The following is a 19,195-nucleotide window of genomic DNA, read 5'->3' on the forward strand; positions in this document are numbered from 1 at the left end:
AAGGCCACTATCGATGAACTAAGTAGGAGGAAAAAAAAATAGATTGCATTTCTAAGTGTATATTGTCATCGGTTTGAACTCCCATCTCCCTCAGTGTCAGATCTTCAGGACTGAAAAAGCGGTGAATGGACAAAGAGCAGGAGTATGTGAGACCTCCAGCGTCCACATCCTAACAGGAAAGCTCATCCCATGGGACTTACCATATTGGTGACTTTGTCCTAACACTTGAGATATGCCATTAAGTTAATGATGGACCGGCGCAAGGGCAAGCATTTCTTTTTTGAAGAAATGACCTGGCTTTTTTACATTCTTAATCTCCTCTTCTTACAAGACCGCTCTGTGATATTTACATTATTGCTTTGAGGAGAGAAGAAATTCTTGACAGATATTCACCTTTCTAGGGAAAATAAAGGAGATGAATCATATTGTTTCTGAAAGAGGTTCTTAGTGTTTTTGAAAGGAAAAATGTCAGCTCATAGAAAACTGACCACATCAACCACAACCATTTTAATGGCCAACTACTGAACCCTCAATTGACTGGTCTCTGGCAATCATAATCTGACATTAAGATGTTGGAAACAACATGCCATGAGCCTGGTATGATGATTTTGGATATATAGTTGTGGCCTGTGTTCCCGATCTGCGAATGACAAATACACCAGACTGGACGGATGACAGTGTGTCTGATACACGATTGGTGAGCATTACCTTTTTCAAACAGGTGAGCAATTTTCATTGATGTTCTAATAGTGATACAGGATTATTTCCCCACTTATACAAAGCAAGCTCTAGAATCCCTTAAAACAGACCAGGGTTTCTCAACTTTGGCACTACTGACATTTTGAGCCACTAATTTTTTGTTGGGGGTGGGGAAGGCTGTCCTGTGTGCATTGTAATCTGTTTAGAGGCCATCCCTGGCCTCTATCCACTAGGTGCCAAAAGCCCTTCCCGCAACCATGACAACCAAAAAATGTCTCCACACATTGTTAAGTGTCCCCTGGGGGGCAAAATCATCCCTGGTTGAGAGCCGCTGACACAAACAAATCCAGCAGCAGTTAATGCGGACCTGTGAGTCCAGTCTCCGTGTTTCTAGTCATCTATGATTTTCAGTATTCTTGCCATTTTTTTGATTCCAGTTGACAAAGCTTCCATGATGTGTCAGTCTATCTGCAGTTCCTTTCTTTAATACTTGATGCTTTCTCTTCCAATAAGGTCACCGTGGCCATGGCACAAATCAAAAATAAAAGGAAGAAAGAGAAGGACTCAATGGCAATGGAGAGGAACAGCCAACTTGATTCAAGCTGAGTTGGATTGTCAGGCCAGAGAAAAAGAGACCCAGAGTCCTTGAATCCCAGAGTTCATCCCGACTAAAGCTGAATTTACATCATAATAGTACAACAAGTTAATAAGTGGAATATTCAGCCAATCAATTGTTTTGTTTACAGGGAACCAAACACTCTATTGGTTTCTTCTACTCAATTTATTCATTGATTTGAAGAAATCAAATCAAAATAAATATAGATTTAAAATGTAAAAGTTTACATTGATGTAACTGTAAAGAAATCTGTGTGAATTGATGCAATATATTTATACACAGAAGATTTTTGGGGAAAATGAAATTATTCAGACAAGAAGTTATCGGTATAAAGGGTAACTCAAGTACAAATATTGTTGGCAATTTGCTCCTTATGTTCTTTTTTGTTGTTGTTTACATTGTGCTTTTTTTAACTCTCAAAATTGTTGAGATGCCATCAGTGAGGCAAGTCACACGCGATAAATCTAATTAAAGTGCTAAGGTCTAATACTGACAAATTCATCATGCAACTCACACAGATATTACTGGCCAAGATATAAAGACCATAAATCTAAAAGGTAAAATATGAAATTCGAAAGGCTTTTAGAAGTCTGATTTCTATTGATTGGGCCATCTTTAGAAAATCTGATTTGAAGACTATAGCAAATATAGTAAGAAAACAAATGATGAATAACAATAACTAGTTAAATGTGAACAACATAATCATATATTTATTTGGGCTACCAAATAAAAAGTCTCTACATGGACAAGATTCTTCATAAAGCCATAAGTACAGCCACCTACAATTTTCTTTCAGATTCGATTGAGCTCACCTGGCTTCTGTTTAGTCATCCATTACTTTTCTGTCACAAAGGTTACTATACTTCTCTTGATAGAATTTTGAAGTTAAAAAATTTTAGGGAGAACTGACAATTTGGGGGATGTGGAACATGTGGTTTCAGTAAATGTTTTCAATTACTTTTTTTTTTTTTCCTCAACTGGGTCACAGGATGGTTATAAACAACCTCGCTTGACTATAAATTGAATATTGGCCTTAGAAGGCATTGAAGAGATGGTCTTAATCTCTGGGGAAGTGACCCAGAAGTCACTGGTGCCATGTGAGTACCTTAATCCTATTTGGAATTCCAAAAGAAAAAAAAGTAAATAGCATCCTCTTCTTGCTGACAAAGGCCATGAATTCATGTTTTCTAAGTTAGCATTTTATACATGGGTCAGGCAGATTCAGGTTGAAACAAATTGCCCTTTCCACCTATTTTCTTATTTCTAACTAGAATGACTATTATTTAGCTTGATGACACCTCAACTAAAAAAAAGAAAATCACTTTGGCTTCTCAAGCATGTTTACATATTATGAAAACTATTAAAATAAGATGCTAGTTTAGGAGAAAACCAGACTGGTGAAAACATTTCACATAAAGAACCATAAACGGACTACATCCTTACAGGCCTTTATACTCTCGAAGAATGCAAAGAACAGGTGGGCAGGGGTGAAACGCCCATCCATATTCATGGCTGTCCCTGGTTGGATTTTCGGGAGAATCCTGCAGAATTTGCCCTTATACAATGTAGAACAGGGAAGTACAAAAACCAATGCCATAACGAGAAAAATAATGATGTGATCCGGTTGGGTTGTTTGCTTGCTTGCTTTTGATGGCGGGAAAAGGGGAGGTAAAAAAAGCATTTATTACATTGCAATCCTCCAAATAAAACCATAACCAAATGATAATATATGCTTAACACGCTGGAGACCATTTCTACATCCTTTTGATTGCCTTTCCTCACTTCCCCATTGTCTATCTCTTTAAGTCTCCATGTTAGCTTGTAACTGTGACCTTTCATCCTTATATAAACACACGGGAGCAAAACAAAAAAGGGGGGCGGGGGAAAGGAGCGAGGTTATTTTTCTTTTTGTGCAGAGACGGACTGTTGTAGATTCAGAAGCCCTTCTTCAAGAGACGATGAGAAAAGGTAGCTCATCCCTTCAATCCACAGTTCCAACACGTCTCTTTCACGGTCTCATCGCCCCTGCACCGACGGGGTTTATAAGGTGCAAGTTTCTCACTCTGGGGCATAGGCGGGATGAGAGTGTCACTGCTGGGCTCCGTAACTGCGCGTCCGTAATAAGACTGTGAAGTGCGACGGCAGAGATTTTAAAACTAGCTCTTGACCCCTTTCTTCTTCCCAAGCTCCTCTCGACGGCCTTCCTTCTTCCCTAAGACGTTTTACCTCGTAGCGCCTATGTTCTTATAATGACACATGAGAAGGTGTTTAAAGGTTTTCTTGAAGGTGGCGTTGCAAAGTGCGTAGCAGGCAGGGTTGATGGTGCTGTTGATGTAACAGAGCCAGTACCCAATGGTCCACACCGTGTTGGGGATGCAGGGCGCACAGAAGGTATTGATCAGCACCATGACATTGTACGGGGCCCACGTGATGATGAAGGCCAACAGAATAGCCAGGATCGTCCTGGTCACTTTCTTTTCCCGAGATGGAGGAGGCTTCTTTTTGGCGGGCTGCTTCGTCATCTTCACAATCTTGCGAGCTACAATGTTCTGTTTTTCATCTCCATTCTGACCTGAAGAACCAACTAGCTCCACAGTGGTATTAGTCGGGGTACATGAATCGCCCTTTTGGGTCTTGGTGACAATTTTGATGCATGTTTGCTTAGAGTTCTCATCTTTGGAATGGCCCAAGGAAGTGGAAATCGTGTTTTCATCCTGGGTTATTTCATCATCTCTCAAATTAGAGGCGACGGCACTGACTGAGGTGGAATCGTTGGAGCTTTCTTTCTCCTCCCCCTGGACACAGTTTTCAGTCACAGCGTCTCTGGGGGCTTTGCCGTTCTGGATTCTGTTGTGCTCCAGGCCATCGTCACTGCCAGGCGTGTTGTCATTGTTTGGCTTCACGATCCTTCCCTGAACCAGACTTGGAGAAACCGGGTCTTGGTTGGCCGCGGGCTCCTTCTTGTCCTTCTTTATCCTGCTCTTGCTGGCCCGGGATATGTGCCAGTATAACACGGTCATGATGATCACTGGCAAATAGAAGGCCGCGATGGCAGTACCGAAGGTGACGGCCGCGTTGGAGAAAAACTGAATGTAGCATTCCCCATCCTCCACAGTCCTCACCCCTACGATGAACTGCCAAAAGAGGATGGCTGGAGCCCAGAGGATGAAGGAGAGGACCCAGGCGGCTGCAATCATCATCCCTGCCATTTTCGTGGTCCGCTTGACAGGGTAGGTGAGCGGTTTTGTGACACAGAAGTACCTGTCAAAGCTGATGATGAGCAGATTCATCACTGAGGCGTTGCTGACCACATAGTCCAGGGCTAACCAAAGGTCACACACCACAGGGCCCAAAGGCCAGTAGCCAATCACAGTGTAGAGGGTGTACAAGTTCATGGAGAAAACGCCAATGATGAGGTCAGCACAGGCCAAGCTGAACAAAAAGTAATTGTTGACGGTCTGGAGGTGGCGGTTGACTTTAATGGAGACCATGACCAGGATGTTCCCAATAATGGTCACCAAACTGAGCGATCCAGCCACAAGGACAATAAACACCACTTCGAATGTCTTATAAGGGCTGGTCAAAGCCAGGCCACTGTTAGAAGAGTTGGTTGAGTTATTCATTTTTGTGTTCTCTAATCAGGAGTCAAGTAGCCAAATGAACATTTAAACCTGCAGGGAAATAGAATAAAATTAATAAATATAAACAGTGCTTTAAAATATATTAGATTCCTTCCTTTTGAACCACATTGCTTTCCTCCAAACCTTCCTTCTTCTACATTTTTATCGGGCCTACATACCCCAATTAAAAGAAGGATTCACAAGATCCTTTCAGGCTGGCAATGTATTGGAAGTCTGAAAACAGTGTGAATGTGACCATATCTAGGTATAAACATCTGTCTGTCCAGCTATCTAATGATCTACTATCATCGATCAATTAAACTGAGTATAATGTTTATAAAGTGACCTAAATAAATCAAAATTATACATAAAACTTCCAAGAAGTTTCTAGTATGAGCAAAACAATTAATAAACCAATGTGGGAACAAAATTATGAAAGAAAGCATAAAACTTATAATATTGAGTTATGACTTTTATAGTTAATAACACCTATCCACCTGGCAGCTCTGTCTTTTTCATAATAATACTGCTAATGATAATAAAGATAATATAATAGTACTTTATTAGCCAATACACTTTACACAAAGAATATTATTCTCTGACCTCTGTTTTACATTTATAGCCAGTATCACATAATTAGCATTTCTAATATTCCGCATCTTTATACGAAGTTATGTATTAAATGTATATTGATATGATTGTGTCAATTTCCTGAATGTCTTATTTTTCAAATCACCACTAAGTCGACTATCTTCCTATTCTTCCTATAGGTGTTCAGGCTAGGGTTTATATTTGTTTAGCAGAAGGAGGAACTGGGGCCCAGCAAGGTTAAATGATTTATACACATATCAAGTCAATGACAGAATTGAGACTATGAACCTTAGTTTGTTCATTCTTTCGTTCACTTTGTCTTCACATACTGATGGAGTAACTTCTCTGTATTAGGTACTGTGATATATCTGCTGAGTATTCAGTGACGATTAAGACAAGATTCCGGCCTGGGAGAGGCATATTCGCTGGTGGCAGCAATGGGTTGGTTAAAAAGCAATTATTAAACTCGAGTGGACTTTCTGCCGCCAAACTCTGTTGTGTTTAAGTAAAGACATAATCGCCATTTTCCAGATAATACTACCAAAGTCTGGTTACAATTGAGTAATTGTTCATGAGGGAAAAAGTATGTTGGAGGCATAGGAAAGAAAGTTAAGAGTCCATCAAATGAGCATTGACACAGCTCTGGAGACACAGCTTCTGAAAGAAAAACTAGCCAAAGTTGACAAAATCAATGCGGGTCATGTGTGTATCAGAAAGTCTTAAGAAATTAACAGTATTTCAAAAGTCGGACATCTCTATTAATTCAGATCCTACTAGTTAGAAATATGAACTACAGGTGGAGCAGTGGTTTTTCCTTGAAATCCATGTAGTAAAATAATTCGCTAAGCACCTTCGCAGCACGGCTTTTAAACAAAGGGTTTATTCTGCTTGGAGAGCAAGTTATCTTCAAGCATTTTTAAAAAACAAGTTAACAGTTTTTTGGGAGAGAGGTTGGCCTTAATAAAAAAAGACCCCAAACAGAAGCCAGAACAAAAAAAATGTGTGTAAGTACTACACAATTATTTGAAATTTCTGCAGAACAAAAACAAAAGTAAAAATCGGGAAACAATATTTATAAAGCACATGAATATAAACAATATTTATAAAGCAATTACATAGAAAGCTATGTAATTTCCCCAGACCTCCCGATTCACAACCTGTAAGCCATGTTACAAAACACTTGTAAAGCCTCTCTTATCTCTTTTAAAATTTGATCCATTCTGAACTGTCTGACCCTCATATACCACAACCTGTCTGTTGGTTCGGTCCTCATCCATCCCATAAACATTCCCAGTGTCTCCTGTGTACTGAGTTGAGGAGCAGGGTACTCTTTCTTTAATCTTAAATTCCTCGCTGGATATTGTGAGGAGTTTGGTTTTATTAAATCATAACACGTAAGGTTGGAGACACATATAGAGTTCTCATCATAAAGTCCCAATAGAAGAGTCTGAACTAGTCTTAAGTCATAGAGAAACTTTTGAAAAGTTTAATTGAGAGAGTAGTTTAGATGAAATGGAACTGGCCATATTCCCTTCCAGAATTTTCCATATCCTGTTTTGCCCATCTCTGTGAATCATATTACCATTATCAAAGTGCTCAAATTAAAATTCTAAACCGTCTCTTGGCCTCACCCTCTTCCTGTGACCTCTGAAAGATCGTTTGAGTTTATACCTTTTTCACTTCCATTTTCTAATGTCAGGCCCTACCTACCTCTATCCTTGGCATAATTAAGCCCTTGATAAAATTTGTAATCTTGCCCCCTTGCATCTTTCCAGAAGTATCTTAGACACTTCTCTAAATAGGTCCCATCAAAGGGAATTAATGCAGTTCTCCAAACACGACATTGCGTTTTATGAATTCATGCCATTTTCCCTTCCTCCCTCCTACCTTAAAATCATCTCCCCGACATCCTTCATCCCACACCTTCGCATCTCACCTGTGCCTCTTACTCAGCCTTCAGGCATCAACTCTATGAAATCCTTCCGATAGCTCCTGGCCTAGCTGGTTTGCACCTTCTGCATCCACTGCACATCTTGGTGTCATTTTATTCTGTTCCGTTGCTCTTACTCCCTTGTTTGTTTAGGTTAGAGTTATCTGAATGTCAAGTGTTAAGCCGAGTTAATCATACTCCTTACACTATAACATTCTCATTAGTTTCTGCAAGGTCTTCCTCTTATTTTTATTTCATCAATATTTTCCTGCCTTCCTTTTTAATTCTCATGTCTCATTACCCCTTCTCTCCATTAGAACTTGCATGAATTGCTTAGGCTATTTCTTTGGCTAGATATTCAACTCTGGAAAATATGTTTTTCTCCCCCATGATCTTAATTTACTAAACAATCCTGTGTTCTAGCTTTTGATGTTTCTTTTCATTTTCACTCAATACTATGTTTTTATGTTGCTCTAGCTATCTCAAATGTATTGCTCCCATGACATTTTTTCTTAGATATTTCTCTAGTATGCGGTCTGTCTCAAACTGCTCGAAGTGGTGCCGACATTGAAATTTTCACATTGTGTCATGGCCGTGAGCATGAATTTCCCTATTGTGAATGTCCAGGAGTGAGGCCACTGGATCAAAGTGTGGGTGTACGGATTCCGACTATTGCCGTATCGTTCTCCTGGACGGCTGCAGCGGCGCCCCACTCCGACCAGGTCAGCCCCATTTCTCAATAACCTTCAAACAATCGTGGTTATGCGACTTCCTAATATTTGCCACTTCCTGAGAGGTAAAGTGTAGCTTTTTGCTGTAATTCGTATTTCTTTGATTACTAGAGAGGCTGAGCACTTTTTTCACATAGCGAGGAGTCTTTCGGGTTTCCATTTTTTGTAGATCCCTTGTTCATGCCTTTGACCCCAGGGGACACTGATTTATATGCCTATCTATTTTTCTCCTTCACTAGAGGACCAGTGAATTTTGATTTCTTAGTCTTTGTTGCCCCACCATCCAGATCACTGCTTGAAGTATAACTGGCGCTCAAAAACTGTTTGTGGAATCAACACAGGATCAACAATTAATATTATTATTGCAACCCTTATTTACCCAACAGAAACGGTTTCAATAGCACTTTTCTTTCACTTTTTAAAATTTCGCGAATTCGATCATTATTCCAGCTATTTCCTTATTAGCTAAGGCAACTGTAGGATCAGAATTCTCCTTTGCTTATAAGCTTGCTTTTGTCTCTTCATGAAATTCACGGACATTTTTGGAATTGAATTATATATATATATCTATTTCACACAATGTTCATTTTAATAAACTTTGGAAAATACCAAACATTTCTTTTGTGAGTGTCCTGTTTGACACTTTTATTTTTCACATTTGTTTTAATAAAATGTAGAACTATAGTTTAGTTTTAAAAAGCTTTTTGGTGACTTCCTCTGGAGAATAATGTGTAAATATACCATTTATGGTAAAAATAAACTTGTTTGATCTCTTCTTTTATAGATTAAGAAACTGTCAGAATAAGCGATTCACCTGTGGACATCTGGGTTTTGCCCTCACTTGCGCTAACAACAGTAACAATTATTACGGTAAAACTTTACGATAACACAGAGCTGCGTGGTTCTCTATCTCTTTTCATATTGTTTATTTTGCTTTGTTTTTTCCTTCCTCCTTTTCCTTCTTGTTTACCATGAGCATGCACTGCATTTTCAACTAAACACACATACACACACACACACACACACACACATCTAAAAGAAAACATGAATGTAGGTCTCTCAAACATATGTTGTCACACTTAATATAAACAACTCTATAAAACATACAGAACAGGTCCTGGCATCCCCTTTTTCTGAAGAAGGAAGCTGAGGTGATAAGAAATTAAACAGTGTCCTTGGTTTCGAGGCTAGTGAGTAAATGATCCGCAACTAAAACGTACATCCTTACCCTTCAGTGGGATACGTTTTCTCTCCTTTCCCCATCTGAGAATTATATTTTACCCAATGATATGTGAAAGTGTTAAGCATCTGTATAATGGTGAACTATCCCCAGAGGACGCCAGATAAGGCAGAGTCGGTTTGAGGGACCCAGGTAGAAAACATAGTAAAGGTCTCATGTTAACATCATTAGTTGCTATTGGATCCTCTACGTTTTTACAGTTATAACATTTGCTTGTTTCTACTAATGCTGTATGTAAAAATGGGAAACATTTCCTTAGAAGCAAGCAGTGTCTGAGGACTGCATTCCTTTCTCCCCGTGTGATGCGCTAGCTCGGCGAGGAAGGCCCTTCTCCTACTATGGAAAACAGCTTCTTTTTGTCAACCTCTTGTCACCTCTGCTGTTTACACTTCTGTAAAAGTTTTTACTTCTGGTGTGGCAGCCTAGGATCTTGTTAATACAGTAACTGTTCTGTCGTTGATGAAATAACATAATCCCAGCAGACTAAACAACGAAGAGGAACTTCAAAGGACTGACTCGACGTCTTAATATGGCAAGTGTATAATAATCCATTAGGTATTTTACAATGTTGATGACTAAGTCCTGAAAGTATTATAGAAATTTATGAGGAAAAAATTTTTCTGCCCTTAGTTTCTTCAGTACTTGAGTTCCTATACGTACCGGCAAGGAATGTATCCTGATCTAATATTATCCTTGTAAAGTCGGGAGTACTAATCTCTACTCTTAGCTGTATGAGTCCAATCATGTTACTTAACTTCTATGAACCTTAATGTTCTTTTTTTCTCGAACAGGAATAATAAGTACCCTATTTTTCTTCTAGCATTATGGTAGGGATCAAAGTGAGATAATGTCCCTGTAATGTTCTGTCAGTGTTAACTATTAAATAAATGCTATTAATATTCACATTTGTTAAATGGGTAGAAATTAATTACCTTTCTTAATAGCTCACAGAAAAGTGTGTGTATGTGTCAGAGTGAGGAGAAATGGGATGGAGTGATAGTTATAATAGTTATTCTCAATGATTTACATTATTAATAATATGAAATCATCAATGATATTAATAATACTCAATTATCAATGATAATATTAATAATAATTAACATGTACTGAGCATAATTACTCTTCACAGCAACTCCTGGGGTAATTTATATATTTATAAATGTTGAACTAGCAATCAAAAAATTAAGTTATGTGAAATTCAAACCCCAAGTGCCTGACTCCAGACTCTCCTACAAATATTTATTGTTTGTTCTGAGGGACAGTCTTACCTAGCAACAAATGTGTGACCTATACATTTGCCTCTCTGACCTGCCAAGACTAAACCCTTTGCCCCAATTTCAAGTTGTGTTCTTGGTGTAAACAACACAAGATCGTTGTGGCCAGGTTAAAATTGTGACTTTACGTAGCAGAGATTCACAATAAGATACAGAGTGAGTCTCTACCCATGAAAATATGTAACATTTAATATTTAAAGCATTTTCCTAAAAGCAATCATCATAAAAATATATCACCCCGTTAACTGATATATAACCTCTCACAAGAGTATTCATTTACGTAGAAGTTCTAAACATTTACAGTAATATTTTTATGAAGTTACAGAGGGAATGTAAATGAAAATATTTAAAAAATACATTCTAATAAATATTTAGATACATAGTGGAGATTAAATAACATAAATGAGACTTTCTTTACACTCTGCCCGAGTCATGCAGGATGCCCGATATATAATGATCACTTCATAGGTGCATCCGCAATGTGATAAGCTAATAATAAATTTATCAATACACAAATAACCTAAGTGCTAGAATTTTTTTCACATAATTTTCTTTAATTAAATTCTCACAATAATCCTGAAAAGTAGTATCGTCTTTTTCAGTTTTACAGATGACAATAATCAAAAAGCCAGCAAACACTGGGTAGTATCTGACTCCTAGGGCCACGTTCTTTCTACTATGCCAAACTGTGACATAAAACCCAATTCACTGAAAAAGTTTTCTAGAAGAATACGACAAGTCGGGAAAAAAGAAATCCGTGATTGATAACTGGAATCTAGAGAGAGAAAATACGTAATTGTATAACAAAACTTCAGAACAAGAAATTAAGAGGAATTCCCACGAAGTTGAATTTATGACTGTTTGTATTTATTTAATTTTCGTTTTTAAAATGTAATCTTGGTGTATATACTTTTTATAGCTTTCTGGTTTCTGCTGCTCGTTGAATACATTACCAAAAATGGCAGGGTGTTCTGAGTGTTTGTCTGTCTCTCTCAGACATCGATCTCTAAGAAGTAGCCTAATCGTTGAGCAAACACTAGGGATAAAATTATCAGCCTCACTGGTGTTGCCTGATATTCTCTCCACCGAATGAGTAATAAGGCCCAGGTTAGCTTTTTAAACTGCGTATGTAAGAGCTAAACACCACAGTCTGTCCTGAGATAATTATAAGTTTACTTCAACAATATTATGTATAGATGTCTAGTTTTCAGTATAAAATACTACTATTTGGGAAAAATGAAATAAGGATAATATAGTAAAATATTAGAGATAAGACTATACCTACTGAGGAATTAGCAGGTGACAGTCTAGAAAACTTACTCATCATCTCTTCTCTGCCTTATTAATATTATCATCATTGATGATTTAATATTATTATTAGATATGGTAATTTTAAACTCTGTTATCAAGAAGACAGCTAATGAAACTTATTTTAAAATGTACATAATGGAAGAGATGACCACTGAGCTATGTAGTCTATACTCTGTTTTTTCATCTTCTAAACATTCAATTAATCCCACTAATTCATAAACAGCTTTGGTCTAAGTATTTAATAGGCTTCGATAGGGCTGTTCCTCCATCAGGGATCAGTCATTCCTGCCATCAATGATGCTCGAGAGAAAAAGAAAGAAAGAAAAGAGACCTAGAGAGAGGCATTTTAAAGAAATCCTGGGGAACCAGGTCCCCTTCTCTAAAGAAAGGTTTCAACATATACAGTTTTAATATTAATGTCATAGATAATAACACAGTTTGCTTACATTATGATGGCCCTTATGAGTGTCTTTCAATTTTACTTGCAAATAATGGGGAGTTCTGGCCTGGGGCTCAGAAAACAATGCGGCTTTCATAGCTGGCATTATTGATATTCCGCACTGATACTTTGACAACGTGAGGCAGAAATGGAGTAATTTCCACTTTTCCCCTCCCCTTTAATCAGGTTTTCCTTCTAGCCCAGCAACACATTATGAGTCAGTGTACAGACTGAGAGCTTTTTCATGAGCTCCCGAATCTCACTCTAAGAGCAGCTGTGGTGGGGGTGGTGGCTGCAGGGAGCAATAAGGCCCGTCAGGAAACCAGGGCTTTCTCTGCTTCTTTCTTCGTTCTAAAACATCTTTTTGAGCTTCTGTTGTGATGAGATCTGTATATGCCTTCAAGGGCTGTGGAGGATGGAAGCGAAGAGGGACTGAGTGACCAAACATAATAGAGCTTATGTGTGCACAGGGAGTTTAGAATCTGGGAGAGACACACGCTGCTGATGAAATTCCCAGCTACCTGAGACAGCTCTGGACCAATACCATGACAAGTCCCAAGCCTAAGTATCCACGGAGGAAGGCTGGTCAAATGGGGATGAGGCGAACACAGAAGGCTTCCCGGAAACCCTCCACATATATATGTATTTCTCTTCTCTTTCTCTCCTTCCCCTCAATATCTGCTGTGTGTGACATTTTGTATACATTTTTTTTTTTTACCCTGTTCTCAAGATTCTATATTATAGTGGCTTCTCAGGAAAGTGCTATATAACTGACGGTGGACGTTGTTGAGTCCAGTGCCGCGAGCCTGACAACCTATAGGTTCAGAAACACAGAATGAGACTTAGTTGTTGACTCTCTTACACTGAGTTTTTAATTATATCTGAAAATATGTGTCAAAAGTATTCTGAAAGCAAAAGATTTTTTTTTTTTCATTTAGGAAATTGCAGCACAGTGCTACAGACTTTGCCAGATATGCATTATGTAAACTATTTGAAAAAAGAAAGTCATACTTAAAACATATTGCATTTATCAAGGTGTACCCTAAAGATTTGTGTACTTTACAGGATGTAAGTTTCACTTTTTTTCAAAAAAAGAAAAAATGTAAAAGCAAATGGTAGATAAGAGCGATGTAGCTGAAGCAGCACTTTGATTCCCACGTTAGCACAAGTATTAGAGAACTCATGCATTTTTCCAATGTGAAAACCTTAAAGAATTTCCAAGCACTTATTATGATGTAAACATGCTCGCAGTTTTGGCTGCCCGTCAAACGTAATACTATTTCCACTGACGTTGAACAAACTTCCGTCCACGTTCACCAAACTATCTCTTCCCTTCTTCAGAACACATCCTAAACACCATTTACTCCAGAAAAACTTCATGACGAAGAGGGAAAAGGGCCTGAAAGTGATTTAACTAGTGCCCTGTGCTTGTCTCTATGTCTGTGGCACCTCTTGGTTATTTTTCCACATGACACACGACCTGTCCAAAAAGAAAAGAGCGCTGGACAGTTATAAACGAAACACAATTGGAATAAACCATTCTTCTGACTTTTAAAAATAAAATTCCATTTGAGTAAGCACGGTAGGCCTTTTTTTTTTATTTTTATTTTGGCTGTACCAGGAATCTGACAGAACTCCAATATTGACAATGAACATAATCTGGTAAATGGTGCTGTCTGAAGGGGGCGCTCTGATCAAACAGAGCTAAAGCGGGGTGGACCCTCTAACCAAGGAAAATGGAAGCAATCCCCGGAGAGCTGCTGAACGTCGTGTATGATTAGGCAGCTGTATTTGAATCGATGTCTGTGTCTTACGGTCTTGAGAAGTTGGAAATGTGTATAGTCGGCTTTTTTTATTTTGTTTTATTTTTTCCCGAAAGTCGGCAGGCTGCTGGTTTAATAACTCTAAATTAGTTAATTCATTGCTTTGAATTAAACATGTGAATCAAATTTGCAGAGGGATTGAGGCTTGTTATGACTCTGATGGAACATTCTGGAATGAAAGCTGTTGTTCTAGAGAAGCTGAGCAATTCCAAACAATGCAATCTTTAAGGGTTCTTTTCAATGGTGCACGTGCCTTCCATCGGGAGCTGAAACGGAGCACAATGCGATGTGAAGTTTTGGCTATTAGATCAAGGACAGTTTTGAAGAGAGGAACAAAAATCAGTTGAGGCTCAGAGAAAAGCTAAAGAAAGGAAGTTAAGAGTAGACTAGAATAGTTAAGAATAAATGGGATCAGAAGCTGTGATGAGATTAGGGAGTGCATGTATCAGGAAAATTCCTTTTCTGGGTACAAAGAAAATACAAATTTAGATAACACATTTCTAACAGGTAAGTAGAGAAAAGGGTACTTAGGTGTACTTAGAAATCTATATTTATTTTAAGCACGTCTCAAAGTTGTATGGCTTATGGAGAGGAAGGAAAAGTTAATACTTGCATATGAGAGGCAGAGTTAAGCAGATTGCGTTTTATAGACATGATATTCTGGGTTATCATTTTTTAAAACAAATGCACCTGTAAGTATAAGCTCAACAGACACCACCATTCATCTGGGAACAATTCCTAGAATGTAGGTATAGAGAACCAAGACTCAAATCCACCTCCATAAGGCTAACTCTTGGGTCCTTTGACTTTTCAATGACAGAAATGACACAGGCCTCATATGCTTATGATTCATACCAGATTCAATGAGGCTATAAAAATAAAATAGTAATGAAGTGTAGAGAGTAATGGGCAGCAACTATTTTTATTATTTCCAATCGAAAGACAAAATGATTGTTTCCTCAGCATCTGATTGCAGCCTATTTCTAGACTGAGCAAAATGACCAGTGTTATCCCACTAAAACTTGTAAAATGAGAGCAGAGAGAAGATTAAAGTCTTTACTAAATGATCTAATGGCAATTGAGATGAAGGGACATAAAAAGCTGCATCAACTCAGCAAAGAATTTTGTATGTAAAGCACTAATTTAGAGTCAAAATAAAGCAAGTTGGTTGGAGAGAAAGCAGCGCTTTGTGTGGTAAATCAGGACAGTCAGTGTTCCTACCTGCCTGAAATAAAACCGTTTTCTTGGTGATAACGGTGGAGGGAAATCACAACATAATATATGCAATATATGCCATCGTGTGCTACCCCAACCCTCTCTTCCTCCACTCCACGCCATTAATTCAAATCTATTTAAATATTTAAATGCCCTGACTCTTCCTTACCTTCAGACTCTCCAAATATTTTGAAAACTCAAATCTCTCATTCAGACTGAGCTAGAATTATGAACCCACATCTTTCCCTTTACCCAGGAGGGAGATTACATGTTGAATGAGCCCAGTGTGAAAGCTATGACAAAAATGACATCTCCCTTCCTGAATTATACCACGTTGGTTAGTAAATATCCCCGGGTCCATCATGTCATCTAGTGAAAAGTAGCTAAACTTTGAGCAGTTCACACCGTAGAGGTATTTAATACAATGTCTGTACTTAAATAATGCATGAGAAGGGAAGATCTCCAAATAGGTAGACCGTGAACGGATTGGGATTTGTGCACAGATCTGCTAGGCAGGATGTTTTATGTCTCCTTCCAGCACAGTGGCTCCATCAGCAAAGCAGTTTTAGTTTGTGTTATCTGCTGGGGCAGGAACGTACATAGCTGGATCGTTAACAGAACTCGTTAGAGTTGGGTTCTATAAAAAGTTCACTTATCTATGAAACAATGAAAAAATGAACAGCAATAAGAAGCTAGAGAATTTGCTTTGGACTCTCTCACCTAATCATTGCGTGTGCAAGTATGGGGCAAGCGTGTTAGCTGAGAAAGAAGCGATGATAACCCACTGAAGAAGAAAACAAAGAACGAACGTCTCTGCTCTTAAAGGATTAATAGTCTAAGGGAAATTTCTCAGGAAGTATCGCTTCCTCTTGAGGGAGAGAGCCACCAAGGCCACCAGGCTTTGATATGCTTCTAAGAGACGGGCTGCAGAAATGCTGGCCTCCTTGCTCCCTGTGGGTGGTCTAGCTTCTCCTTCTATAACTTTTGTACACAAATAACTATCATGGGTCTCTGGATGCAGTAGATAAAGCTTTGGAGTTTAATCTGAGACTGAAACCTCTCTCTGCTAGGTTTTCGTTGCATGAACTTAAATCTGTTGACCCACTCCCTACACCTAAAAAAATATGAAAAATAAAATTTACTGTTCAGAATTTTTTTTAATGTACACAATACACAAGGCTCCTAGCAAGTGCTCATTAAGAAGTCACTATTATTAACTCCATTATCATTTAACACATGGTTTTAACCAACAAGTAGAGCATAAAAAAAAAAAAAATCAAAGAAAGAAAGAAAAGGGAATGATGGATCCACTCTGTATTTCTCCCAAGAAAATAAGAAAGTAATTTGAAGCAATTTTTATTTTTGTGTGAGTGTATTTTATGCCACTTTTATCATTTGCTTCCGTTCATCATAAAGGTCCAGGAAACCCCATGATCATTCTATGGACTCCTGCTGAGATGGTAAGAGTCTTCGATCTAAACTTCAAAACACTTCCATCTAAAAATTAGTAACTAGTTCTCTTCCTAACCAAAGGTTACAGACAAGTAAACTTCCATTTAAAATTCCGGCTGTTCATTCAAGAAAGATCATGTAGAGGTTCTATACTTATATTTTAGCTGAAAGAAGATCAGTTTATTTTTGAACTTTTTGACGGACAATGAAAAATTTCTGCCCTACGTAAATTTAGAACAAATAATGAAACTAAGAGATTTATTGTTAACAAATATAAAATCAGCAAAAATTCCATTCAATGTCAAACTCTGAGTGCTTAAAGCAATGTGGCACATGGTCTATGAATATGCATAAAATTAATCTGTGATTTACTTTTACCATAGCACTCTAAGTGCTGTTTTCAAAGAAACAACTACTTTTAAAATTTCATCTTAGCAGTTCTGCTAGCTGAAAGTAAATACCTTATAATGACAACAAAAAGTTCTAGTTTTCTTGACTGAGTTGTTTTAAGCCTTTTCTTGCTTACTCATGCTTATTTCTCTTGGCTTCCCCAATCTTTTTATCTAAATCCTTATCTTCCACATGTTTATTCACCCTCTCTCTCATCCACCCTATATTCAGTGAATGTAGCATGTAGGAGATGGCAGAAGTTTTTGGAGGAACTGCTACAAGAGGCCAATTTCTTAATCTCTCATGTCATGTCACTCTTCTGCCATTACTGGCTTAATGAAATAAGAAACTTAAGTTTATTTATGATAGGTGACTACAAAACATTTATCTAGATATTCTGTTCCACAAACGGTAGGCATAGCCACATCCTCTTAGAATCCAAGGGTCATGACCTGGGTAGAGCTGACCTCTAACAGAGAGACGAAGGATTGGGACCCACTGTGTTGACAGTCCTTAGAGGATCGGCTGGCCCACCGCAGACCGCTGAGCGGACCCTCTACAGTGCGATGGCTCACTTCTCATCCTACGCCTGGGTGAGAGATCTATGCCTTTCCAGTCTGTCTTCACTGTGGGTCATGTGTGCTGACTGGGATGGGAACACTTAACCCAAGTGTTCCAAGGAAAGGCTCATTCGTAGACCGCCTCTCAGTCTCTGCTCCTGGTGATAGAACATCCTCCGCTCCGTGTCCGGGTCTGCGTTTAGGAATGTAACTTGTGTGCAGCCTGCCTCTGGCTCTTCCCTTGTTTGGTGGCTTCCAAAACCCACTATAAAGCTGAAGGTGACTGCTTGATTCGCTCTGCACCATGGGTTTTTTTTTTTTGGTACTATTATTAAAATAACAAATGGCTTTGTGTACAAAACAGTAAGTCGCAGTGGTGCAGCCCTGTCTAAGGGAGAGGAGAAAGCAGCTAGACTACAGAAATACCAAAAATGGGCATGGTGGGGGCAGGGATGGTGAAGCGGGGTGGGGTGGTTTTCATTCTGTGTGGCACAATGCCCAGTGTATCCTCGAATTTCCCACCTATGTTTTAAAATAAAGATTGGAAGCTACTTGAATAAAGTTTAATTTCTGTTTAGATATAATGCCAAGTTTTCTAACCAAGTTTTAAACACTCAACCTATAGCCAGCGCCTTTATTCTTAGTATAAACGGCACATTCCTTCTCAAACAAAACCAAACTTTTGAATGGCTGTTCTAAGAGACTCCATGGATTTATAGAACCCAAACAATATTTTCACACATTGGGGTTAAATGAATTATAAAATTACGACTTACTTCCAATAAGACAAAAATAAGATTAAAATTTTCTAATATAAAAGCCAGAGAATAGGAAACCATGAAATGCAGTTTTGTGCATGCTCAGGGCTGGTGGGGGTAACAATATGACAGGGTGGACAGACAGTCCCCTATTTTGTAACTTGAGGGTAAAACAAAGTAGAAAAAAAAAAAAAGATGTTTTGAAGGAAAAGCAGGTTAGGAAAAGCCTTTGAAAATTTTTGGCTTAGTATTTTTTTCTTTTCCCTTCCCTTTCCTTTTCCATGAGGCTGACTTAAGTTGAAGGGAGAAAACCCTGGCGAGTGGTCTAAATATTTAAGAGCAATAAGCATCATTGGTGACGCAGGAGCTTAAGGAAGCAGAGGAAAGGGGTACCTGCAGGAGGTGGGGTGAGCACGGAATGGCCCCTGGGTTTAATCTTGCGCACGGAAGGGAAGGGGTTCAGGATGAGAAAAGATTCAAGGAGTTTTGGAGACATCAAGGAACAGGGAATTCAGAGAGCTTCCTAAAGGCTGTCTACTGAGTAGG

General features: G+C 38.5%; 1 protein-coding gene across 5 annotated transcripts in view; it reads right to left on the bottom strand.

The window, feature by feature from the left end:
* Nucleotides 1-2,991: 2,991 nt before the first annotated feature.
* CHRM2 (cholinergic receptor muscarinic 2) overlaps nucleotides 2,992-19,195 on the bottom strand; it is a 146,713-nt gene continuing 130,509 nt past the window's right edge. For 4 of the 5 annotated variants that reach the window (XM_039860552.1, XM_039860551.1, XM_039860555.1 and 1 more), the window contains one exon: nucleotides 2,992-4,986. In XM_039860552.1, the coding sequence (XP_039716486.1) occupies nucleotides 3,538-4,938 (1,401 nt within the window). In that variant the 5' untranslated portion in view covers nucleotides 4,939-4,986 and the 3' untranslated portion in view covers nucleotides 2,992-3,537. Of the gene's footprint in view, nucleotides 4,987-7,462; nucleotides 7,511-19,195 lie in introns of those variants that run through there. The other variant, XM_039860556.1, reaches the window with a different exon arrangement.

This window comes from Pteropus medius, unplaced genomic scaffold, assembly GCF_902729225.1.
Source record: "Pteropus medius unplaced genomic scaffold, Ma_sr-lr_union100, whole genome shotgun sequence".
Classification (NCBI taxonomy): Eukaryota; Metazoa; Chordata; class Mammalia; order Chiroptera; family Pteropodidae; genus Pteropus; species Pteropus medius.